Below are 26,643 nucleotides of genomic sequence, written 5' to 3' on the forward strand. Positions count from 1 at the left end.
TGGTCGGTACACTCATCATACTCATCTCCAGGGGGCCTGTAGAGAAAAATAGAGAAAAACATTTAAGAGCTGTTGCTCACGAATCTTTGGTAACGCCAAACGTCATTGTCTCTTATAATCATTAGAACATCAGATGTGAATTCATGATTCCAGGAATATCTTAGAAGTAACTTAAACTAATTTGAAAAACACATCTGATACTAATTTAATTAAAGCATTATTGGCGGAGCCTAATTTCAATCCAGTCCAATATGGCCCTTACTTAGCTCTATTTTATTCAATTTCCACGCAGCTAGCGCGCTTATTCAATTAGCCTCCAAATGAAGTTACTGTGGGGACGCTAGATCCATCTGCCTCCCTGATTCAGTTGGGTGCTTTTTAGTGTCCCCCGGCCATCACATCTTTAAATGAACAGCCCTCCTTTGAGCCTGGATAATGCTACACCTCACCTTCCATTATCTTCTCTCTTCTTATCTTCTAGCACACGTCGGCCTCATTCCCCCGTCTCTTTTCTCGCTCAACTGATGCTGGATGTTTTTTATTTTTTATTTTATTTTTTTTATCTTTGAATGATTGATTCATGAGTTTCCAGCAGAGAGAGAGAGAGAGCCTTAATCTCAGGGATCTGTAGGAATGTAAGGTTTGAAGGCGCCTCGACTCAACTCAGTGCTGCCCAGATTGCCTCCTATGCATTCTACATGTGTATCTGGCTGTTTCAACATATATCAAAGCCAATCTCCCTCTCCAAGACCAGACTTGTATCCATGTGCTTATCTCATTGCTTTTCTATCAGAGATTCTTATTGAATATTCACAAGTAGATGGAGCACCTTATAGATGTAGCATCTTGTCAGTCACACACAATGATAATATGATTGATCTGGAGCTGTCCATTTTAAGAAAGGGTGCAACATTAGAGGAAACTAGGTATAGATCATATTAGAGGCCTTGCTTGGCATTCACAGTTTGTGTCTGTCAACAGTCTTTGTGTGTGTGCGTGCGTGTGTGCGTGTATGCTTCACACTTGACACTTTTAGCACTCACAAAGACCACTAAGGAAAGAGAAACGTATAATAAACTTGTAATCAATTTTTTTACAAAATAAATGGCTGCCCTTTATCCCAGTATAGTAGATGAAAAGAGAGTACAGACATACTACTCTGCGCCTGATCTGTAAGTCTTAACCCCGTGTTAACCCTGCCACCTGCCAAATCCAACGTAAATGCTGTTTATGAGAATCACAGTGGGTGTAATTTCCAGCGTTCTCTCCGCTGTTGTAAGACCAAATCAAATCAAAGTGTATTTGTCACATGCGCCGAATACAACAGGTGTAGACCTTACCGTGAAATGCGTACTTACAAGCCCTTAACCAACAATGCAGTTCAAGAGTTAATAAAATATTTACTAAGTAAACTAAAGTAAAAAAAAAATATAGAAAACTAACACAACACATTTGCATAACAATAACGAGGCTTTATACAGGAGGTACCGGTACCGAGTCAATGTGTGGGGGTACAGGTTAGTCGAGGTAATTTCTGACTGCATCCCAATAATCTCTCCTTTCTCCCAAAGAGTGCACTTGTTTACTTCCCTTCATGGATTTAAAAGGAAATAACATGTACTATAGCCCATGCCTACACCAATCCAATGTTTTTAAATGTGTCGGGATTAGTGAACGGGTGCACACTTCAGGAGAAAGCAGGTATTATTTGGATGCGCCCCGTGGATTTGTGTCCCTCTCTACTCTCCAACAGATATTGGACACAACACACTGAACCAATGGAGTCCCTCCACACTGTCAAAGCTTTAAAGGGGCAGTGCAGTGAGTTATTTTCATGAAATAAACACACACAGTGATTTATTAGACATACAGTGATGATTTAAAAATACAATTACAAAGACTGCATGGGCTTTAAATGATCTGTCAGCATGGTTGATTCCATGGCCGTTTTCTTCCCCCCCATTTGATTTGAGTTAATGAGACAAGCAGAGTCTATCTCTAGCCCATCCCTAGAAACATGGAATTTATTTTCCAGAAGGATGTAGAATGTTTACCTTTTAATAACTGGATTTGATCCAAGATTTCTTTTGGAAATTGATCCCCCGCCTTAATTGTGTTTTTATAATCCATTCTGTCTTTGTCTTTTGGCACACAGGTGAATTTATGCTTAAAACTTCTTCTCAAGCACTTAGCTTGGGCCCGCTGGTTTAAATGATGCATGGGGGAAAAAGGCTCCCACTAAATGAAAAGCTGTCAAGTCTTTTCAACTGTGTGTGCTGTGACAAATTCACTCTGATCACAGTAGTCTCTCCTCAAAGGCACTCAACAGTTTTACACCTGCATGTTTTAGCATAACGTTTTTCACATCAGATAAAATCTAATTTTATTTAACAGTGAAACGCTTACTTATGAGTCATTTTGCAACAATGCAGAGGTAAAGATAAAGATACAAATAAAAAAATAGAAATAGTGACAAGGAATAAATACACGGTGAATAATGAATAACAATACCGAGTAAAAATAACATGGCTATATAAAGAGAGTTGAGGTGCAGTGGTACGAGGTAATTGAGGTAGATATGTACATATAGGTAGGGGTAAAGTGACTAGGCAACAAGATAGATAATGAGCAGTAGCAGCATATGTGGTGAGTGTGAAAGTGTGTGTGTGTGTGTGTGAGATTGTGTGTTTGTGTATGTGGTGTCAGTACACACGTGTGTGCATGTTTTGTATATGTTATGTTGGTGCGTCAGTTTAAGCATGTGTGAGTGTGTGGGTAGATTCCAGTGTGTGTGCATAGAGTCAGTACAAGAGAGTTAGTGCAAAAAAGGGTCAATGCAGGTAGTCCAGGTTGCCATTTGATATTTAGCAGTCTTGTGTAACAGTCTTGCGGCTTGGGGGTAGAAGCTGTTCAGGGTCCTGTTGGTTCCAGACTTGGTGCACTGGTACCGCTTGCTGTGCGGTAGCAGAGAGAACAGTCTATACCTAGGGTGGCAAGAGTATTTGACTGTTGTTTGTGCTAAGTTTGGCAAAGGAAACAGAGTGAGGTGAGGAAAGGAGGGAGGGATAAAGGAAGTGTGATGCATACTAATACCAAGGACATGAGAAAATAATTGGCTCGAACATTCAGACTGCTTTGTAGTGTCCTTCGATTTACTGTTTACTGGAAGGCTTAAAACTACCACTGGCTTGAAGATGCACACTTTTATTAGCTCATTTTTGACCAATATTGGGAAGCTGCCACCAATATTTCTCCACAATTTTCTCAACATAGCCAAGTATTTCCACTCAACGCTTGACACTTTTTTCCTAAAGTGGATCGGTATGCGCCACAACTGTCATTGAACCTTTGCTCTAGGAGGGTGAGGTGACATGTGGCACTGTTAAAAGCAGTGAACACAGGTCGATTTGTCAGAGCAAGCAGGAAGTTCTGTGTTGAACTTTGCATGTCTTGCACTTACCTTACCCCAGCAGGGGCTGGTCTCACTCCAATCCAGCCAATACTGAGCCTTTAGTATCTCCACTGTGAGTTAGGCCCCGAGGCAACAGAGGTGTACGCACCTCTTACTTGACAGAACCCGCCTTTTGCCATGTCAGTGCTCAGCGGAGGCCTTATGTGATTTGACATCCCGCTGCCTCAAGTGGAAACGGTAGTCATGGAAGGGATTGGGAGTGTGTGTGTGTGTGTGTGTGTGTGTGTGTGTGTGTGTGTGTGTGTGTGTGTGTGTGTGTGTGTGTGTGTGTGTGTGTGTGTGTGTGTGTGTGTGTGTGTGTGTGTGTGTGTTAGGTGTTTCACTCTTATATTCCCATGTGGTGTCTCCCAGTTGGGCTGGCCTGAGTGTTGCCTAGAGTTGGAGCCAAGACTGTGATTATCAGGTCATCAGGCATAAGCCTCGACACGACCACCTCTTCAACAGGCTTTCCCAGAGCGCGTGGTTTGGCCTGTTAAATCCATTGAGGTGGTGTTCTAGAACATGCTTGGAGCCTGTTCTGTGTGTTGCTAAGGAATTCACAGGTCGGGATCTGTGTTGACTCAAACAGTTGACATATAGAAACTCACACACATTTCTCCCTTCATAAAAATAAACTCAACAGCATTATGCTTGCATGTCTCGATACTATGATGTTTTATTCAAATACAGGGCCCCTTGCTAAGATACAGGAAGAGACACTCCTATCTAGTTTTCTGAGCACGGATGTCACGCTAGGGAAAACCATGGGAATTGGCCTATTCCTCTCACACCTCTGCTTTAAGCTTTAACGATGGCGGCCCCAGTTTGGGGTTGATGGGCCATGATATCATCCTGTCCAGTCCACATCCCTGCACGAACTGTACTTACAGTATACTACCCTGGCTCCTGCTCTGTGCACTGTGTACACTCCACACACACTCACAAACCCAGGCACACACACAAGCACATGCACACTTCCCCGCAGGCTAGAAATTGGGTCAGGTTATATGAGCAGTGTAGATTAAGCAGTGAGTCTTCAACACACACAATTAAATCAGCACAGCTTGAGGGGGAGCTAGCTGCTGTCTGCTGCTATAGATGTATGGTATGGAGCAGCAGAGGGGATAACTGTGTTCCTCTACAGCAGTCAGCCCTCAGACAACACCACCACTTCAAATATGGACATGGGGATTACACGTCGACTTTCATCTTAATGAGCAGACGAGGGAGTTTCTCTCTCTTCCCTTACTCTTTTTTTTCTCTCTTTCTCCCTCTCTCTCTCTCTCTCTCTCTTTGTCTGTGAGAAACACATGCATATGTCGCCTCTTAGAGCCATGACACGAATTCTAGCACCCCCAGGTGTTGCAGGGGCAGTGCTAATTAATTCTACAAAATACATTTTGTGAATACCCAAATGTTTTCCGCAGTTGGGGGAAACGGGTTGAAATGGAGAACAGGGGTTGGGGGAAGGGAGAAGGGGGGGTGGGACTCTTGTGTCGTCTTCTACTCCCTCGAGGAGAAGGAGACAGAGAAAGAAAGGAATGCTGGTATTGTTTTTTGTGTGTGTCTTTCTCCACCACAACCATGCAGAGGTTGCTGCAAAGACTTCAAAAGCCTCTGGTGTGCCAGGGTTAAGTGTGTTGGGGGAAGGTTGGGGGGTTGCCTGGCTCTAACAAGCTTATCTCACCCTTTAATTCGGTTTGGGCCATCAAAGTGTTGCGAGCTGGCTGCGCCAGGGGCGGTCGTATTTTTTGACCGCTACCTGTGACAGCAATTACAGGTTCCCCTTCAAGCATGCCTTTGTTTTGGTGGCAGACTCGACTGGTTGGCCAGAATGAGATTACCTCTGCGCTGTGCTCTGCTTGGAGGGTAATCAAGCCTCACAATGTGACGTGTCACTCCTTTTCTCAATGAGCAGCTTCTCTCTGAAGCTGTTTGCAATTATTGTAATTATAAAAGAGAGGTTACCATAAACGTATTTATATGCACCATAGGAACATACTGTACTCCCCCCCTCAGAAACAGACATGAAAACTTCGTTAAACAAAGCGGTGAAGGCTCTTTCAATTCTGGTTTTGAAGGAGGTAGCTCATGAATAGTGTATTCATAGCGAACGATTTAAGCTCATGTGTATAATTTCCTACATGATATCAAGGTAAAGTGCCCTTGTACCAAGACTTAAATTAGGACCGTAACTGTGCAACTGACATACTACCTCAGAGAGCGAACCCATTTTATGTTGTTTTCAGAACCCCAAGAGCTGGCTGCTTACTCCATATCACGTAACTCTGTTTTATAAGAGCACAGAAAGATTGACAGCAAGCCATGGCTTTTCTTCCTTAAAAGTCAGGGAGCAGGCCTGAGCCTGCCTGCCTGCTCCTCCAACAGGGTGTCTGTAGTGAAAACTTCTATGAATCCCTGGGGAATCACCCCGAAGTCTGTCAGGAGCTGGGAGGTTTGAACAGGACTGAAGGCATGCTCTGAAGCAATATCTCGGCTTCATGACAGGTGTTGTGGAGATGTGAGCTCATGTGCAACACGCGCCATAGTGAGGCATGTTTGTGTGTGTAATGCATTGTGATATGTTGTATTGGGCGGCAGGTAGCCTAGCAGTTAAGAGAGAGTTGGTCCAGTACCCGAAATGGTATTGGTTTGAATCCTGGAGTCGACTAGGTGAAGAATCTACAGCCTACACGGACCCTAAATGCTCCTGTAAGTCACTCTGGATAAAAGAAACGTCTGCTAAATGACTAAAATGTTCATGTAAAATTGTGTTGCAATGCATAATAATATAATGTCTGGAATGATGTACAGTAACGTAGAGTCATGCGAGGGTCTTGAAAACATGAGAGAGAAGCCACACTATCACATACTCACTCTGACCAGACTAATCAGGATAATATATGGGCTCCTGCTGCATGTTGTAAATTCAGTTTAGGAAATCCAGCTCTCTCAATCGTACTTCCCCTCTCTCCTTTTTGACCGCCATTCTCTCTATGCCAATATGTTTTATTAGTTTCCATGCAATGGCAGAACTCAGCCTGTCCTCTCTCCAGCATGTGCAGGGGACTGTTGTTGTGCATGGATCTGAGAAGACAGTTACGGTCGTGATGTTATAGACATTAGGTCTTGATACTTTGCCACCACAGTTTGGCCATGCAACTGCGGAGAGTTTGATGATAGTGGTCAGCAAATGTTTTTCATTTTTCAAATCCAGACTTTTACATTTTAATAATTTAGCAGACACTCTTATCCAACGCAACTAGGGTTAAGTGCCTTGCTAAAGTGCATATTTAGAGAGATTGAAAGGATCTTATCGTTAATAGAATGCAAAATGTATGACCCGAACATTACCTGTTCTTCTCCCTGGTTCCTCTGTAGGATGCAACCTGGTATGATTACTCAACATGCACACATTTGTTTGTTTATTTCCTCAAATGCAACGCTATGCTGATTGAGGCTAAATTATGAAAGATAAAGCGAAAACACCTATAATTCCAGAATTCTGCTCAGATACTACAGATAACCTTTCCCTCAATGCACAGTTCTATACTCTAGGGATACCCATCTTACATTCAGTGTGCCTTGCTCTCAGGTTCTTCCACTTTAGATTCAAACAATGTATTGTTTTTGGCATTGTGAATTCACATACATTAGTCATTGAGCATAATCAACGCATAATAAATATAGAGATGCTAACCCAGACAAACCATTGACTTAATTGGTGGTAATTGCATGAAATCCTGCATGGGCTTGGTAATAGTAAAATAGATAGTTATGGTACATTCTGTACATTGTTGTTATTGTGTGTTAAAGTCCAGGCTTAACACAACAGCCAGAAACATGGACTGTTTTGTTAGTTCTAAATAATGAGGAATAATTTAACCTTAAAAGTAAATGATGTAACAGCTACACTGTTTACTACCAAGCCCTTTGATGTAGGCTACAAATGAGAGTGTGTTAAAACATTTACCCATATGGTGCTGCCCGGCTTTTAGAAGCTGCTATGGCCGGCGATTTCTGCTCTGCTGAGGAGAGGCCTTGTTGTTCAATATGCTGTGAATAATTGAAGGTTACTTCCTGCAACCAAATGTACAATGTCTTTATAAATCGTCTCTGGAGATAAGAAGAGAAAAGATGCTGACGGACTGGAAGGAGAAAATTGAGCATCACTGACACTTTCATTTAGCTGAGTCAGAGAGGTGACTAAGTAAAGTTTATTTCTCTCTCCCCTCCACCCCATTCTTTATCTCACTCTCTGTCTCTCTCAGGTTGACATGCTCCTGCCTACTAAAATCACCGGCATCATCACCCAGGGGGCCAAGGACTTTGGCCATGTCCAGTTCGTCGGCTCCTACAAGGTGGCCTACAGCAACGACGGAGAGAGGTGGCTCCTATATCAAGATGAGAAACAGAAGAAGGACAAGGTGAGCCATCCACACTTCATGAAGATAACCAAACTGCTCCATTAAAAAATACATGGAACACAAACACTGCATGCCCTGAGTAATGGAAGGAACCGTGTCTACCAGAACTCAAGCAGAAGTATTAGTAGTTGTAAAAGCCAAACAATATTTCAACATTCAGCAGTAATAGCCCAAATGCATCAGAATAAAAATGTCCATTATGAAAACAAGAATAGCACCCCATTCAATGAAATGGTAAATGAATTTGAGAAGCAGAATGAATAGAGAAATATGTTGTGCAGCCTATAGTTGTCCAGATCCGTCCTGGTCTCATCTCTGTGTTAGCATTGCATCTTCTTATCTCGGGCTCCAGCACAGCTTGCTGGGGCCTCTCTGCCGCTGTCTCGTCTCCTGGATCAGATAAGGGCATGTTGTCTAGCAGTCCTGGTCGGTACACTGCCCGAAAATGTGTTTGCGGTCCTTCAATAGAGTACACGTGTTCGTTCCAATTGCCCATGCCAGCCAGCGGAAGGGCTGTCTCCCTGCTATCAGGAGAGCAGCAACACTACTCGGGCTGTTGTTTTAGAGGAGGTCTGTTTACTTTGCTACTCTCGCTGTGTTGTTTAAAGATAAGGACTTCGTGGTGCTGCTGCTTACGGACTTACGATGGTCAGAGTAGGGATAACCTGGGAGGAAACACACCTAAACACACACACAGAGATCTCTTGATTTATTCAATCCTGTAAAACACACTGGCAGCTTCCAGTCTCTGTTTAACAGAATATAGTGAACTACATTTTCCCAGAAGCATAAATTCACCAAATGAGCATAACGACAAGTGATCAAATTAGCTGTTTTATACAGTCAAATGTTGTTTCCTGAAGCAGGCTTTCATAACGGGAGCATGGCAAAGATAAGGGTTTGAAAACAGATATATAATGGTAACTTGTTATGGCACATATCACCCTCCAATGGGCACACATCAATTTACTGTATGCCCTCATGTGCCAATAAATGGTCAGTTTAGCGGCCCATGCCTGAAAACACTTCTCCATCCGCTGATTGAATGCCTCGCTTGAGGAGTTTATAATTTCAACGCCCAGGATGATCTTTGGATGCAGGCCACCGCGTTTTCAACCAATCTCAATTTTGAGCACTGGAAGACTTTCAAACGTTTGTCAAACCTGGCAGGACCGAGAGAGAAGAGGTAAAGGAGACAATGGCAGGATCCTAGCAACCTTTTGTTTTGAAATCTATAGTTCCTCATTTGTGACCATAAGCGTAGACTAAGAATACAGCGACACTATATAATGGCACGTTCATATGCTACATATGGAATAATTATTAATGAACTATGCAATCCACAACAAAACATCCTATCAAAACATCCTAATTATTGACCTTAATTCGAAAACCCGCAGACACTCAGCGCTCCGTGGAATGAGTGACACGTGTTTTGGAGCATATTTGAGAACAAGGCCTGGATGGCTGTTAATCAGTGTGTCCCAGGACAGAGCTGTGATGAGCTTTCCAGCTATATTACTTTTCAAGGTGTTTCCGCCTCTCAGGCATTTAATGCTAGAGGACGCATTAGGCTGCCGGACTCCAGAGGCGTTTCCTGTAGCGCCACAGGCTTGGAGAGGTTGGTCGGGCTAAGAGCCCTGCGTGTGTGTCTGTGGATTCATGCATGACTGTTTGAGAGAGAATCTGAGTGTGTGTTTGTATGTGCACATTCATGCATGTGTGCGTGCAATACGGAGAGTGTGTGAACGTTTGTGTGTGTGTGTCTCCGTCTGGGTGGGGGTCTGGTTGGGCACAGTGGCTGAGCCTTGTAAATATTCTCTTCAAGTCTCTCCCCTCCTGAGCCTCAGTGTGGCTGAGACCGAGAGGAGAGGCCTCGGCCAGCATACAGATACCCTTGGACACAGACACTACCAGGGACATGTCCACAGACACTACCAGGGACATGGCCGCAGACACTACCGGGGACATGTCCACAGACCAGGGACATGGCCACAGACACTACCAGGGACATGTCCACAGACACTACCAGGGACATGGCCGCAGACACTACCGGGGACATGTCCACAGACCAGGGACATGGCCACAGACACTACCAGGGACATGTCCACAGACACTACCAGGGACATGGCCGCAGACACTACCGGGGACATGGACACAGACACTACCAGGGACATGTCCACAGACACTACCAGGGACATGGCCGCAGACACTACCGGGGACATGGCCGCAGACACTACCGGGGACATGTCCACAGACACTACCAAGGACATGGCCACAGACACTACCGGGGACATGGACACAGACACTACCAGGGACATGGCCACAGACACTACCAGGGACACAGCCACTACCGGGGACATGGCCACAGACACTACTGGCTGTTACTCACTTAGATGTTGCATGTATTTATAAACCATACATTCCGTCGCTATCTATCTGTCTATCTATCAAATAAATGCAAATTCACACAGGAACACACACCTCCATTTATACACTGACACATGGAAACAGTGACGCACTCACACATTGATTTAACACAAGCAGACTTGTCAACATGAAATTCCTCACACTTGCACTCAAAAAGATTTACACATTCAGTGATAGCACCATCTTCGCAGCAGCCCACCGATCTCACTGCGGATTCCTATTTGCCAATATTTGCAGAGTACGTTGATGGGGGAAATCAAGCACAGAAGTAATTGATTCATCAGTAATGGTGTTCCACTTAGGTGCCAAAGGGTTAATTAGCCAGTGGACCTGCCAATTCCCCTCAGGTCAGAGGGTAACAGCATGTTAGATGGCGTAAATACAATCATAGTTTAAGATTAACCACTAATAGCTCTCGTTTCCTCCACCTTTGGCAGTGCTCTGTACACCACCACATCTGAAACATGCGGTGAAGGGTCAAGATTAGCTGTGATTCGGTCTATATTTCCTCGCCGCTTGAAGAAGTGGTTGGCTTGCGGATGTGAATTTGATTGAGCGGAACCAATGAAGGCAAGGCTGAGCTGAGATTGCCTAGTGTCACCCGAGCTAGCCACAAGCTACATAAGAGCTGGAGTTTGCTAGGCCTAGGAGACCTGCACTCTTCGCCTCTGCAGCAGTTTTGAATAATGAAGTATGGTCAGTGGTCAACCCCCTGAGTCCCCCCAGGCTCGTCCAGTAATGTACGCCCTTGACTGGCTCAGGCAGTAAAATCAATGCTGGGGAAAAGGCCGGCTCCTGGGTCAAACTAAAGGTGTGCCGCAGAACGGAAGGAGATGGACTATTCGGTACACAACCATTGGCCATTAGAGCGAAAGCAGTAAGCAGTCATTGCAGAGGGAGAGAAAAAAAAATCCCACTCTGTAGCATAGATGTCCACCATAGACTGTCAGTGAGGACATGTGAGGACACATGAATGGATGTCTTTGAGGAGGTTTGGAACATGGTGTGTCTTCTCCGAGAGGCTGCAGAAGTCTAGAGATTCAGGACGTGCTCAGTATGAACCAAGTCAAATAACTAGACCCAAACATCTGGCCTTTTCTTCCAACTCCCCTCATCTTGGCAGGGAGATGTATTGCTTTACTTTAAATTTTTGCCTTTTTAAAGAGAAGTTTTTGAAAAAATATACAAATAATTAACTTTGTTTATTGTATTATACCAAGAGACTTGTGTGTTATAAAGATTGGACCCAGTCAGTGAACTTCTATATTTTCCAGACCTGGGTTCAAATTCTATTTACTGTATTTCAATTACTTCCAAATGTATTTTATTTGGTCTAGTATTTGGATATTTTATTATTTTAAAATACAAGTAGTTGAATATTGGAATGTATTTGGAAATACACCTGGAAAGTGTTGGCATGTATTTGAAAATACTCAAGTATATTTTTTTATTAAATATTTAAATATTCCCATGCATTTCAACAAAGGTCTGTTTGGTATTTGAAATAATTCAGTTTGAAAAAAAATATATGAAAAACATGTTTTAAATAGTAGGCTATTTATCGGAAATTATTAGGAAAAACTTTCAAATACCTACAATAGAAGTAGTTGATTCGGGTCATATTATTAGAAAGTATGAAAATACACTGTACATAAGTATTTCAATTACAAATAACCAAATACTCATGTATTTGAACCCAGGTCTACTATTTTCCAAGTAAAACCACAAGGGCAAGTCAGTAGGCTACATCCTCTTTTTCGCTCTCTCTTCTCCTTTTTCTCACTGTTTGTTACTGTTTGTTCTTTTTTAGTGGTCCTGCACATCTCTTGTTCCACCCTGTTTGTTTCATAGAGAGAGCCTGACAGTGTGAAAGTCTCTGGACGGCTCCAGAGAGATCCTTGTCATATTTCAATCAACTGCTGTTTTTCTATTCTTCCTGGCCTCCCTGTTGTAATAGCTCAACTGTATCTTGTGTCTGCTATATTACCGTTGTGGCAGCACTCCTGCAATTGATACCAACGGTTCTCTTCTCCCGAGCCCAATAGACTTCAATTAAACTGTACAATATATAGCAAGGGTAAAGATTTTAGGTCCCTACAGAACGGTTTAACAACGTGTAAGATTTGATACAGGCCCTTCTCCAAAATGTTTTTTACTCTCCAACATTCCTCCATGATAGAATGAGCTTCAATATTTGGTGTATTGCAACCTCTTACATCTAGATGTTACGCTAGCGGAACGCCTCGCCAATATCCAATGATAGAGCGTGGCGCGAATTACAAACTCCTCAAAAATCCCAAAACGTCAATTTTTTAAACATATGACTATTTTACACCATTTTAAAGACAAGACTCTCCTTTATCTAACCACATTGTCCAATTTCAAAAAGGCTTTACAACGAAAGCAAAACATTAGATTATGTCAGGGAGTACCCAGCCAGAAATAATCACGCACCCATTTTTCAAGCTAGCATATAATGTCACCAAAACCAAAACCACAGCTCAATGCAGCACTAACCTTTGATGATCTTCATCAGATGACACTCCTAGGACATTATGTTATACAATACATGCATGTTTTGTTCAATCAAGTTCATATTTATATAAAAAACCAGCTTTTTACATTAGCATGTGACGTTCAGAACTAGCATACCCACCGAAAACTTCCGGTGAATTTACTAAATTACTCACGATAAACGTTCACAAAAAACATAACAATTATTTTAAGAATTATAGATACAGAACTCCTTTATGCAATCGCGGTGTCCGATTTTAAAATAGCTTTTCGGTGAAAGCACATTTTGCAATATTCTGAGTAGATAGCCCGGCCATCATGGCTAGCTATTTTGACACCCACCAAGTTTGGCACTCACCAAACTCAGATTTACTATAAGAAAAATTGGATTACCTTTGCTGTTCTTCATCAGAATGCACTCCCAGGACTTCTACTTCAACACCCAGTGTTGTTTTGGTTCCAAATAATCCATAGTTATATCCAAATAGCTGCGTTTTGTTCTTGCGTTCAAGACACTATCCGAAGGGTGATGCACCGGCGCGTATCGTGACAAAAGATTTCAAAATATTCCATTACCGTACTTCGAAGTATGTCAAACGCTGTTTAAAATACATTTTTATGTGATTTTTCTCGTAAAATAGCGATAATATTCCAACCGGGAGACCTTGTTTTCGTTCAAAGACTTAAAATAGAAAATGGAGTCTTCACATGCACGCGCTCACCCGTGTCATTGTTCTCAGAACGATCACTTTTCAAAAGCCCTACTGTTTTTCGCCCAGGGACTGCAGAGTCATCATTCCCCGTTCTGGCGCCTTCTGAGAGCCTATGGGAGCCTTAGAAAATGTCACGTTACAGCAGAGATCCTCTATTTTCGATAAAGAGGCTATAGAAGGACAAGAAATGGTCAGAGAGGGCACTTCCTGTAAGGAATCTTCTCAGGTTTTTGCCTGCCATATGAGTTCTGTTATACTCACAGACACCATTCAAACAGTTTTAGAAACTTTAGGATGTTTTCTATCCAAATCAAACAATTATATGCATATTCTAGTTTCTGGGCAGTAGTAATAACCAGATTAAATCGGGTACGTTTTTTATCCGGCCGTGAAAATACTGCCCCCTATCCTAAACAGGTTAAATCTACTGTAAATTGCCTCCCTGCACCGAAACTTGATGGAATATGACCACTCTTCTTTGTTTTTAGGAGGTGGAACATGTCACAAATTGCACTGCTGTGGAGAGAAGAAGAAAATGGAGTCATAGAAATGTTAATAGTGAGCTGAAAACGGTTAAGAAAGTCCCCAATAATGGATTTCTAGAAATATCCATAGCAGAAGCAACATTGCAATCTATTGCACTCTTATTGCCATATTCATGGTCTAGAAATTTGATTTTTTTTACTCAGCCTTTATTTCACAGTGGAGTATCTGTATCTGTTGCACCTCAAATTGCATGCTCATCACTTCACCTAACAAGTTAACAATCCAAGAGCAAAATCCTTTCTGTGGAATGAAGACTTCCACTGCACCATGTCAGCACAACACTCCAATGTTGAGTTAATGTCTTACCAAAAAGGCTTGGGAGGGTAATTAATTACATTCAGAACACTGTGCCGAGTCAGGCTGCCTGTGAGATTTAGCCAGGGAGTTAGATAGAAAAGACACATTAAAGTGCAGGTGGAAGAAGAGCGGATAAGGTGAAGTGACGTTGAATATTTCTCTCTTTTTTTATTCCCCTGTGTTTTTAAGCGGTTTAGTCGGGTATTCTCCTACTCAGGTATTCTGATCGGTGGGCCTGGTCAGGCAGAGGAGAGAGGGGAGGGAATGGATGACCGGGAGAGGCCGAGCTCTGATACTTGTTAACAGTAGAACTGCTGGGCCTCGATGGACGCCCCCTTCCAGCTAATGAGGAGTCATTCTGACTGCAACATTCTAACAGTGCAATTGATATATTTCATATATGCCATGTCAAAAATAATAATTTGGTTGTGTTTATGAAGGCCTTGGGTAACACAGAATGATTTTTATTTTATTTCAAATAAAAGCATTTTCATTAGTTTATGTTACTGTAGGTTATATGTAAAAACAAAACAATTATGGCAAAATTCAGGTGAAACAGAAAGCATATGTTTTGGAACATGGTAACAGCGTATTTTTCTAACAACAACATAGATAAATAAAATACCCCGATTACCAAGACGTATGGTCAAAAGACGCGTGGTCAAATGATGAACACATCAGTAGCCTAAACATCAAAATAAACCCCAAGTGGCCTTGATAAATAGTGAAACTCGGCACAAAAGCAAAAATTGTATTATAATGAATGTACAATAAGTGTCAATATAACAGCAGTAAAAAATGGTCAATTATTATCAACTCGTGCTTGTGTGCATCTTCACATAATGGCATCAGTTGGATTTACTTTAGCTGTTGTCCCTTGTCCTAACAGGTGACAACATTTTTGTAATTTTGACTTGCTTGACACACTTTGACTTACCTTTGTTTGGTTGTAGTGCGTAATAGTATCCGGTTTTGTCTTTATTGTGTCCCCGTTCACGGTGTCTTGTCATTCTTCAGCACATTTGTGGAGTGCACTATTGTGGAGTACAATGGCTGTTCAGGTGCCTTATTTTGCACAGAGGGAGAGAGCTCCCGTCTCACTTTGTTCAGGGTGCCGGCCAGACATTGCAAGCAAGTTGTTCACCAATGACTGTGAAGAGAAGAAATTGTCCATGGTGACATTTCTCCCCTTGCCTACATAAAGTTCCACAAGCCTCATCACCACATTCTCCGACACTCGTTCACCTGCTAGGCGATGTGGAATTATCCCAGATATTGAAAGCCATTCAGAATGTACAATTACGTACGCTCTCACTGTGTAGACTACTGTAAGTAGGCCAGAGTTGACTGATAAGACTGTTTTGATTCGGTGGACTGATATAGAGTACATACCATTTTAAAATGAGGCCTATAATTACAATAGAATGGCCCGCCCTGTTCTTCATTCACAATTGGTGATTACATAATTATGCATCGTTCGCTTCCCCTCACTTATCAACTCACCCATTCTCCCCATCATACTTTACTTAATTTATTTAATCTGTTGTTATATGTGTGAAATTAGTTTCGGTATATAGTTTAGGTTCAGTTCTGAGGTAATTGTCGGGGTGATTATCAGCTGGGCACTTTCAAATGTTGGAAGAAGGAGACGGGCAGGCCATATTGTTGGGAGAAGGAGACGGGCAGGCCATATTGTTGGGAGAAGGAGACGGGCAGGCCATATTGTTGGGAGAAGGAGACGGGCAGGCCATATTGTTGGGAGAAGGAGACGGGCAGGCCATATTGTTGGGAGAAGGAGACGGGCAGGCCATACTGTTGGGAGAAGGAGACGGGCAGGCCATACTGTTGGGAGAAGGAGTGGAGCAGGCCATATTGTTGGGAGAAGGAGCGGAGCAGGCCATACTGTTGGGAGAAGGAGACGGGCAGGCCACACTGTTGGGAGAAGGAGAGGAGCAGGCCACGCTGTTGGGAGAAGGAGAGTAGCAGGCCACACTGTTGGGAGAAGACGGGCAAGCCACACTGTTGGGAGAAGGAGTGGAGCAGGCCATAATGTTGGGAGAAGGAGACGGGCAGGCCATAATGTTGGGAGAAGGAGACGGGCAGGCCATACTGTTGGGAGAAGGAGTGGAGCAGGCCATAATGTTGGGAGAAGGAGAGGAGCAGGCCATACTGTTGGGAGAAGGAGACGGGCAGGCCATACTGTTGGGAGAAGGAGTGGAGCAGGCCATAATGTTGGGAGAAGGAGACGGGCAGGCCACACTGTTGGGAGAAGGAGCGGAGCAGGCCACACTGTTGCGAGAAGGAGACGGGCAGGCCACACTGTTGGGAGAAGGAGAGGAGCAGTCCACACTGTTGCGAGAAGGAGACGGGCAGGCCACACTGTTGGGAGAAGGAGAGGAGCAGGCCACACTGTTGGGAGAAGGAGACGGGCAGGCCATACTGTTTGGAGATGGAGAGGAGCAGGTCATACTGTTGGGAGAAGGAGAGGAGCAGGCCACACTGTTGGGAGAAGGAGACGGGCAGGCCATAATGTTGGGAGAAGGAGATGGGCAGGCCACACTGTTGGGAGAAGGAGAGGAGCAGGCCACACTGTTGGGAGAAGGAGACGGGCAGGCCATACTGTTTGGAGATGCAGAGGAGCAGGTCATACTGTTGGGAGAAGGAGAGGAGCAGGCCATACTGTTGGGAGAAGGAGACGGGCAGGCCATACTGTTGGGAGAAGGAGAGAGCAGGCCACACTGTTGGGAGAAGGAGATGGGCAGGCCATACTGTTGGGAGAAGGAGAGGAGCAGGCCACACTGTTGGGAGAAGGAGACGGGCAGGCCATACTGTTTGGAGATGGAGAGGAGCAGGTCATACTGTTGGGAGAAGGAGAGGAGCAGGCCACACTGTTGGGAGAAGGAGACGGGCAGGCCATAATGTTGGGAGAAGGAGACGGGCAGGCCATACTGTTGGGAGAAGGAGAGGAGCAGGCCACACTGTTGGGAGAAGGAGATGGGCAGGCCATACTGTTGGGAGAAGGAGAGGAGCAGGCCATACTGTTGGGAGAAGGAGAGAAGCAGGCCACACTGTTGGGAGAAGGAGACGGGCAGGCCATAATGTTGGGAGAAGGAGACGGGCAGGCCATACTGTTGGGAGAAGGAGAGGAGCAGGCCACACTGTTGGGAGAAGGAGATGGGCAGGCCACACTGTTGGGAGAAGGAGATGGGCAGGCCATACTGTTGGGAGAAGGAGAGGAGCAGGCCACACTGTTGGGAGAAGGAGATGGGCAGGCCACACTGTTGGGAGAAGGAGATGGGCAGGCCATAGTGTTGGGAGAAGGAGAGGAGCAGGCCACACTGTTGGGAAAAGGAGAGGAGCAGGTCATACTGTTGGGAAAAGGAGAGGAGCAGGCCATACTGTTGGGAGAAGGAGACGGGCAGGCCATACTGTTGGGAGAAGGAGACGGGCAGGCCATACTGTTGGGAGAAGGAGAGGAGCAGGCCATACTGTTGGGAGAAGGAGGCGGGCAGGCCATACTGTTGGGAGAAGGAGACGGGCAGGCCATATTGTTGGGAGAAGGAGAGGAGCAGGCCACTCTGTTGGGAGAAGGAGACGGGCAGGCCATACTGTTGGGAGAAGGAGAGGAGCAGGCCATACTGTTGGGAGAAGGAGGCGGGCAGGCCATACTGTTGGGAGAAGGAGACGGGCAGGCCACACTGTTGGGAGAAGGAGAGGAGCAGGCCACTCTGTTGGGAGAAGGAGACGGGCAGGCCATGCTGTTGGGAGAAGGAGATGGGCAGGCCATATTGTTGGGAGAAGGAGAGGAGCAGGCCACTCTGTTGGGAGAAGGAGACGGGCAGGCCATACTGTTGGGAGAAGGAGACGGGCAGGCCATACTGTTGGGAGAAGGAGATGGGCAGGCCATATTGTTGGGAGAAGGAGAGGAGCAGGCCACTCTGTTGGGAGAAGGAGACGGGCAGGCCATACTGTTGGGAGAAGGAGAGGAGCAGGCCATACTGTTGGGAGAAGGAGGCGGGCAGGCCATACTGTTGGGAGAAGGAGACGGGCAGGCCACACTGTTGGGAGAAGGAGAGGAGCAGGCCACTCTGTTGGGAGAAGGAGACGGGCAGGCCATGCTGTTGAGAAAAGGAGGGGCGACGGGTTAAACCATTCAAAAAAGGACATGCCCTCCTAAAACTAGTAATAACGCCAGTTCTGTTTGTGATATTAAAATTCTATCAATGCCAGTGTATTATATAGACTTATTTAGGAAAAGTCAAAAAGTCACAGGTTGGAATATGTTCCCGGGTTTATCTAATGGCATTGAGGAATTTATTGCATCAGTCACCGGCTTCATTAATAAGTGCATTGACGACATTGTCCCCGCAGTACATACATATCCAAACGAGATGCCATGGGTTATAGGCAACATCATCACTGAGCTAAAGGCTAGATCTGACGCTTTCAATGAGCAGGACACTAATCCGGACGCTTATAAGAAATTGCAGATGATCCATCAAACAGGCAAAACGTTAAATACAGGAACAAGACTGAATCCTACTACACTGGCTCTGACTTTTCGGATGTGTCAGGGCTTGCAAACTATCACAGATTAGAAAGGGAAACCCAGCCACTAGCTGTCCAGTGATGCAAGCCTACCAGATGAGCTGAATAACTTATATGTGCCCTTCAAGGCTAGCAACGCTGATCTATGCATGAGAGCACCAGCTGTTCCAGACCAATGTGTGATCACGCTCTCCATAGGTGATGTGAGTAAGACCTTAAAACAGTTTAACATTCACAAGGCAGCAGGGCCAAATGAGTTACCAGGACGCTTACTCAGAGCATGGACTGACCAACTAGCAAGTGTCTTCACTAACATTTTCAGTCTCTCCCTGAACCAGTCTGTAATACCTACATGTTTCACGCAGACAACCATAGTCCCTGTTCCCAAGAACGCCAAGGTAACCTGTCTAAGTGACTATCGACCCCGTAGCACTCACAAATATAGCCATTCAAAGGCTAGTCATGGCTCACATGAATACCATCATCCCAGACACCCTGGACAAACTCCAATTTGCATACTGCCCCAACAGATCCACAGATGACGCAATCTCTATTGCACTCCACAATGCCGTTTCCCACCTGAACAAAGGAACACCTACGTGATAATGCTGTTCATTCACTACAGCTCAGCGTTCAACACCATTGTGCCCTCCAAGCTCATCACTAAGCTAAGGACCCTGGGATTAAACACCTCCTTCTGCAACTGGATCCTGGACTTCCTGACGGCCCACCTCCAGGTGGTGAGGTTTGGCAACAACACATCTGCTATGCTGACCCTCAAAACGGGGGCCCCTCAGGGGTGCATACTTAGTCCCCTCCTGTACTCCCTGTTCACTCACGACTGCATGGCCGCGCACAACTCCAACACCATCTTTAAGTTTGCAGATGACACAACGTTGGTAGGATTGATCACCGATGACAATGAGACGCTCTACAGGGAGGGGGTCAGAGATGGTGTCAGGCAACTGCTTGGCATCTGACCACAAGGCGCTACAGAGGGTAGTGCGTACGCCCCAGTACATCACTGGGGCCAAGCTCTCTGCCATCCAGGACCTCTATACCAGGCGGTGTCTGAGGAAGACCCTAAAAATTGCCAAAGACTCCAGCCACGCAAGTCATAGACTGTTCTCTCTGCTACTGCACGGCAAGCAATACCGATGCACCAAGTCTGGAACCAACAGGACCATGAACAGCTTATACCGCCAAGCTATAAAACTGCTAAATAGTTAGTTAAAATGTTAACCAATAGCTACCCGGAATATCTGCATTGACCCTTTTTGCACTAATCTCTTTGGTTCATCAAATGCGCTGCTGTTACTGTTTATTATCTATCCCTTTGCCTAGTCACTTTATCCCTACCTGTATGTACATATCTACCTCAATTACCTCGTACCCCTGCACATTGACTCAGAACTGGTACCCCGTGTATAGAGCCAAGTTATCGTTACTCATTGTGTATTTATTCCTTGTGTTATTGTTTTTCTATTTATTCCTATAATTTTTTATTTAATATCTTTTTCCACTATTTATCTCTGCATTGTTGGGAAGGGCCCGTAAGTAAGCATTTCCCTGTTAGTCTACACCTGTTGTTTACAAAGCGTGTGACAGATATATTTTATTTTATTTGATTCACTCTATTCCAGCCATTATTTTGAGCCTTCCTCCCCTCAACAGCCTCATGTGGAATGGAGGTGGGAGAAAGAGCGGTAGGAAAGAACTAGGGACGAGAAACTGTAGGGAGGGAAACCATGAAAAAGAATGAAGGATGAAGAGTTGGTCCTTAACTGTACAGCATGGTGTATGAGTAGACGTGTGAATACCAAAGACATTCTTAATCGAATCCAGAGTAGGAGAGACATGATCAAGAGAAAAAAAACAAACGACACAGGAGGAGGAGAGAGAAACAGATGAGGAGATACATGAGGAGAGAGAAAGTCATTGTGGTGTGTGTGTGTGTGTGTGTGTGTGTGTGTGTGTGTGTGTGTGTGTGTGTGTGTGTGTGTGTTTTTTTTTTTAAACCTAACATACTGCTTCCCTCATCAATCAGAGGCTGGATTGCCTGTCATCCTCTCTTCATGCAGATAAGGGCCCTTGAGGCCCCCTGTGTTGCACTACCACCAGAGATGCAGGGGGTAAACTGCAGTAAGCTGCAACCACTCTACCTAAACCCATTCCAACAGCTCCTCAAGGGACTGTAGGGTGGTTGTGTATCTGTTGCCGCCCTTTTTGGGTTAAATACCTCCATCAGAATATTGTGTTCACTTTATACCTACACTGTATCTGCATCCAGCAGACTGGTTTAATGGTCCAGATCGGAGTCTTGTGTGGTCATGAGTCTATAACATGTGTGTCGGTTGCTTCCACCAAGACCTCCTCTGTTTCAGCAAAATAAAATCTGGTTGCAGTGGTGGGTTTGCTATGCTGGCGATGCCGGAACTTTGATGTTTGAATAGCTGCATGTATTTGGAACCACACTTCCATGAGATCATAACTGATTAGAATAAATAACTATTTGATTGACTTGTTTTCATACTTTGGTTTTTACTAAGGCTAATTAAGATTTTTTCCAATCCTCCATTTAAACCTATTTAATTGAAGAATCAAGGGAAGATTCATTTGATGGGGGATTGTCTACGAAGAGTTTCTAAAATGTGTGGCAAATTAGTTCACATAGAATAAACATGAAAATATTTGTCATTTGTATTATCTTCAAGCTCCAAGAGATAGTGTCTTCAAAAACAGTTTATTGGTGTAAACATCAACAGTATCCATTTTGGGCTCACTATTTACATCCGTTTTTAGGACTCTGATCTGGACCATTAAACCAGTCTGCTGGATAATGTCTTCACCTTGAGTGTGAGGGGTATCGGAGATGACACTTATTTTGTAAGAATTCACACCTTTGGCATTCACGCCTCTAAGTGTGGAGTGGTTTTTGGAGAGGAACCTGATATGTTTGTGGAATAGGGAGGTGTGGGCATCTTTTGCGAATGTATTTGCAGATTGCAATAAAATACATCATTCACTGTACATAAACACAGACTCTAGTGAGTGCGTCAGATATGTTGATCATATCTGACGCACACGCCAACAGTCATAAATCAAATCATGTGTGGAAGTCAATGGGAGATTTGCACGAAAGGGTCACATTCACATATCTAGTGTAGAATTACATAATGTCTACTTATTATTTACATAAAAGCAACATGAAAGATAACAAGGCCCATATTGATGTATACAAAACGGCATGGAACCAGTTCTAACTCTCCATTATTACACTACTAAATCAGAGTTAGGGCTTTTTCCTGACTATGTGATCTGACAGGGAAAATCGCTTGGCCCTAATGAAATAACAATTTATTGGTTGCATACATATATCTTGCAGATGTTATCGCAGATGCAGCAAAATGCTTGTGTTTCTAGCTCCAACAGTGCAGTAATACCTAACAATACAAAACAATACACACATATTCAAAAATGAAATGAAAATGGAATTAAGAAATATCAGAAAGAGCAATGCCAGATTCTGAATATAAATATGTATGTATATTATGGTGTGTATAGACATTATGGACAGTAAATGAATAAAGGTGTGTACAGCAGTAGGATGAGCCTTGACTAGAATACTGTATATACTGTATATATGAACTGGGTAAAACAGCATAAACACATTATTAAAGTTACCAGTGTTCAATGACTATGTACATAGGGCAGCAGTCTCTCAGGTTGGTGGTAGTCAGAACTGCAGTAATTCTAGAGCTTTCAGCAGCATACTCTCTCTTGGCCTGTATAGGGCTGTTGATAAGGACTTGGTACGAGTGCTATCACTGATCATACCCAGGGCCCCAGAAAAGCCATTGAGAAGACATCCTCCCTAGTGGGGGAATTACCTTAGTGCGTATTAGCGATCTGTGGAATATTTTGGGAATTGAGCAGCCTGAAGTGTCTTGCAGTAGGAGAATAATGCAGGCCTTCTCACTGCTCTCTTCAGTAATTCTTTGAGTGGAAATGCGGTGTGGCTTGCTCAAGTGTCATTATTTCACGCGAATCCTGTGCACGATGCAGCAGAACACGTGAAAGTAGATCAGAAACGGAATGTGTTTAGCTTTTGAAACCCTCCTACCATACATACCAGCTAGAGTTCCCTTACATCACGACTGAATATCCCTGGTCCTGGGGGACCCACAGGAATGAACTTTGTATTTGATCATCAACACCTAATCATCAAGCCCTTGATTAGTTGAATGAATCAGATGTGTTGGTGCTGGGCAAGAAAAGGTTTTTCCCCCCAGTGGGGCCCCAGCAACAGGACTGAGAAAGCCTGAGAAAACCATAGAAAGGTGTCTGAAAGAAGGTTTTCTAGGGGTCATAGTTGGCGAATGTCAAGTCAACCACTCAGAATGTCTTCAGCACCTGCAGGGGTCCGTCCCACTGGTTTTACATTTCACATAATGGCGAGTCCCATTACATCCCAATTAAATAGTCATAACCACGCTTGTTTAATTGAAATGATCACGGCCTTCAATGAAGCGGTCCCAGTAGGTACCTATCACCCATATTCCATTTAATTCTACTGTCGATTAACCACACTTAGACACAAGGCTTGTATTTATCAACAACACAGTGTGCATCCCAATACATTTGTTATGCTTGTTTATATTTGAATATTTTATTCTCGCTCGCTTAACTACATATCAGCAGAGAGATTGATAATTTGTTTCTGGGCTGTTGTTTAGCAAACTGCCTGTCTATTGGGTTTTGTTGGATGCTACTGCACCAAGAATGGTCTGCCGTGAGGGAAATGACAATAGGTTGCTACAGTAACACCACTGCCATGTGTTTTCTATGGCCACAAAGCACAGGTCTTGACCATCTTTCTGGGCATTGACGTTATGGAAATGTAGCCATCAGAATTATGTAGCCTACACAGCATGTCCATCTCTTTTTATCTTCTTCTAACCTTTGCTCTTGCTATCCTTTCTTATTTCCCTTTGTTTGCGTGATGAGGTGCACATATGCTAATAAGCTTTCTGAGGTCTGTGTGGGTGTTCAAGATCACAATTCATTTAATTTCATTCCCACTGTCCTTACTTTCGCAGGTGTTCCAAGGAAACTTTGACAATGACACGCACAGAAAGAACGTGATAGCTCCGCCCATCTACGCCCGATTTGTCCGGATCCTTCCATGGTCGTGGTACAGCAGGATCACTTTGCGTGCAGAGTTACTGGGATGCACAGAGGAAGAGTGACCCCCCCCTCCCTTTAATAATGGATCATCTAGCCCAGATCCAGTGTTTCAATATAAACTGTGCAACCTGTAAAAAGAAATCAATTTCAAATGGATTTTTCAAGAATACGTGTTTGGTTGTGTTGGGTTGCTGTTTGTTTTTTGTACAATGATTTAAACCTGTCCTTGTCCTAATTTTTTTATTTTTGTGGTCAATGTCTTTTATTTTTCTCCAGATTTCCATCGTGTTTGGAATGAACTTGTGTAACATATTTGACTGGCAGGGGTGGTGGAGTGGGGAGGGGAATCACACTCTGATTTAAACGTATTGCCATGGAAGCTAGGGTACAGTGTCACCTTTTAACAAAGACGACATGAAACCTATCTACCATGATTCATTGGACATTATTAACCCCATTTCAACTCATAGCAGAACTATCCAAGAAATCCTTCAAAGGTGACAACTAAAATACTACAGTGACAGATATATTTTACACCTCTTCAAGCCAGGCTTTTACCATTGCTGACACTGACATTGTAACGCAAGTCAAAAACAACAACAATGCCATTGTATTTTATGTAAAACACTTAATAATTGCATGGTGCATAAATTATTATATTAAATGTATATTATGACAAATCATTTATAACTCCTTCCCTAAGAGTAATCGCTTTGTTTTAGGGATCTATTTTTACGTGCATTTTAAATAATTCTGATACACACCGCAAAAGTTTAGAGTGACTGATCTGCTCGACGAGTAACAAGCAGTATAGACACTGAGCTTTAATGGGCCAGCTGATTGAAGAGTCCAAATGCTCTCAGCTTTTTATTGCTTCTTTAATTTATTTCAATGTAATTAGCGTTTCAAGATATTTACTTGGAATTACGTCACATTTATAGAAGTGTATACTTTGTTTACTTTTGTTTTTGTCTGCTTTTGTATCCTGCCCAATCCTGCCTTTACAATATACTTTTGAATCAATTTGAAAAGCTCAGGATAGAAGTCATCCATCCATACCCACAATTTTATCATTTCTAAGAGTAAGCCCTCCTTTTTTATATATTTACAGACATAACCATGGCAATTAAATTAATAAAATGACAAACTTACTTCACAGAAATATTTTATTTATTTATTATATTTTCTTTTTATATAAAAATACATAGTGACAGCATCACACAAACAGCTTTCTATTCATGCATTTAAAAAAGAAAACGAAGTAAGAACTTTGAATATATAAATATCTGTCTTTGTTTGATATGTACAATGAACATTATCAGTTGTTGTTTCAGTATGTCACTGTATTTCAGTGTTGCATTTTAAAGTATCATTACGTGCATCATAAAAAAATAATATTTGAAGGACACCAGAAATACCAGAATAGTCAAGGACTTATGCCCATTTTTTGCAGTATGATTGGGGGAAAAAGCCACTTGACTTTTACCCTAGTGTGTGCAATTTCCAATTGGAATGTCCCTGGAGTGATCTTTATGATATTGGGACATTACGTCCCAAAGAGAAAGTTGCCCGATGTATTTCGTTCATAATCCTGAAACCCATATACGCTGATAGAGCGATTTTGTTTGAACAACATTGGATGTGAAGTTGCTATTGATGTAAAACAGTGTAACATTTGTTAGATCCATGGACACAGCATAAGCGTCATTCCATGCAACTAACTCACTTTTTATAATGGATGTATTTGGCTAGGCATAATGTTTTTTATTTAATTTTTTGATATCTTGGCTTTTGATCGAGCTATTTACTAATGTTTCTTGTCCAGCTGTTCCTGTCTCCATAAGGTTGTCTGCTTGATTGATCATTCTAGATGGCTGCCTGTGTGCACTTTTCACAACGGGATTTTTACTGACCAATGGATATGGCAGCATGACGGAGGGATACAGTATCAAATATGTCCATGTCCACAGGCACATTTTGTTATACCATTATGTTACAGGTCCTTTACTTTGCACTTACCATTGCTGCATTGTAAAACCTTGGCTAACTGGTGAAGGGGAACCAGGACGTCCATATTGTGTTTCTGTGTCTACTCAGTCTGAGTATCAAGCGCTATCTAGCAAAGTGTACCAATTATATGCTGATTAGTCCAAGCTTGCGAAGGAGAGTCAGAAACTAATACTGTGTACAGCTGAAAAAAGATGTTGCTTCAAACAAGAGCTCTTTCAGTTTGACCAATAAAAAATATGTCTGTGAATCGAATGGCTTGCCTTTTTTTGCTCACAAAGGTGTCACCTTACCCGTCTTTAATAGGAGAGTCTTTTCTTGTTCTCTGATCATGCTCTGCTTTCTCCCAGCGTCTGATTACACGTGGCTGTGCTTTAGCGTGTCACCTTCATTGATTTACCGTAGGCTGCCATGCTTAGTTCCTTCATTGCACTTTCAACTTCATTCTCTTTGCTGTGGCAGGGGATCAAGACGTGAGTCGAAGGCCAAACGTGAAACTGCACTGTCTATTAATTAATCAATT

The 26,643-nt window shown here is 43.4% G+C and overlaps 1 protein-coding gene across 3 annotated transcripts in view; it reads left to right on the forward strand.

Annotated features, from left to right (window-relative positions):
* Positions 1-26,370, forward strand: part of LOC106585765 (EGF-like repeat and discoidin I-like domain-containing protein 3) — a 213,270-nt gene extending 186,900 nt beyond the window's left edge. For all 3 annotated transcript variants that reach the window (XM_014172354.3, XM_014172355.3, XM_014172353.3), the window contains 2 exons: positions 7,723-7,878; positions 24,026-26,370. In XM_014172354.3, the coding sequence (XP_014027829.1) occupies positions 7,723-7,878; positions 24,026-24,175 (306 nt within the window). In that variant the 3' untranslated portion in view covers positions 24,176-26,370. The remainder of the gene's footprint in view (positions 1-7,722; positions 7,879-24,025) is intronic.
* Positions 26,371-26,643: the final 273 nt, after the last annotated feature.

The sequence above is a fragment of the Salmo salar genome, chromosome 24 (genome assembly GCF_965601325.2).
Source record: "Salmo salar chromosome 24, fSalSal1, whole genome shotgun sequence".
Taxonomy (NCBI): domain Eukaryota; kingdom Metazoa; phylum Chordata; class Actinopteri; order Salmoniformes; family Salmonidae; genus Salmo; species Salmo salar.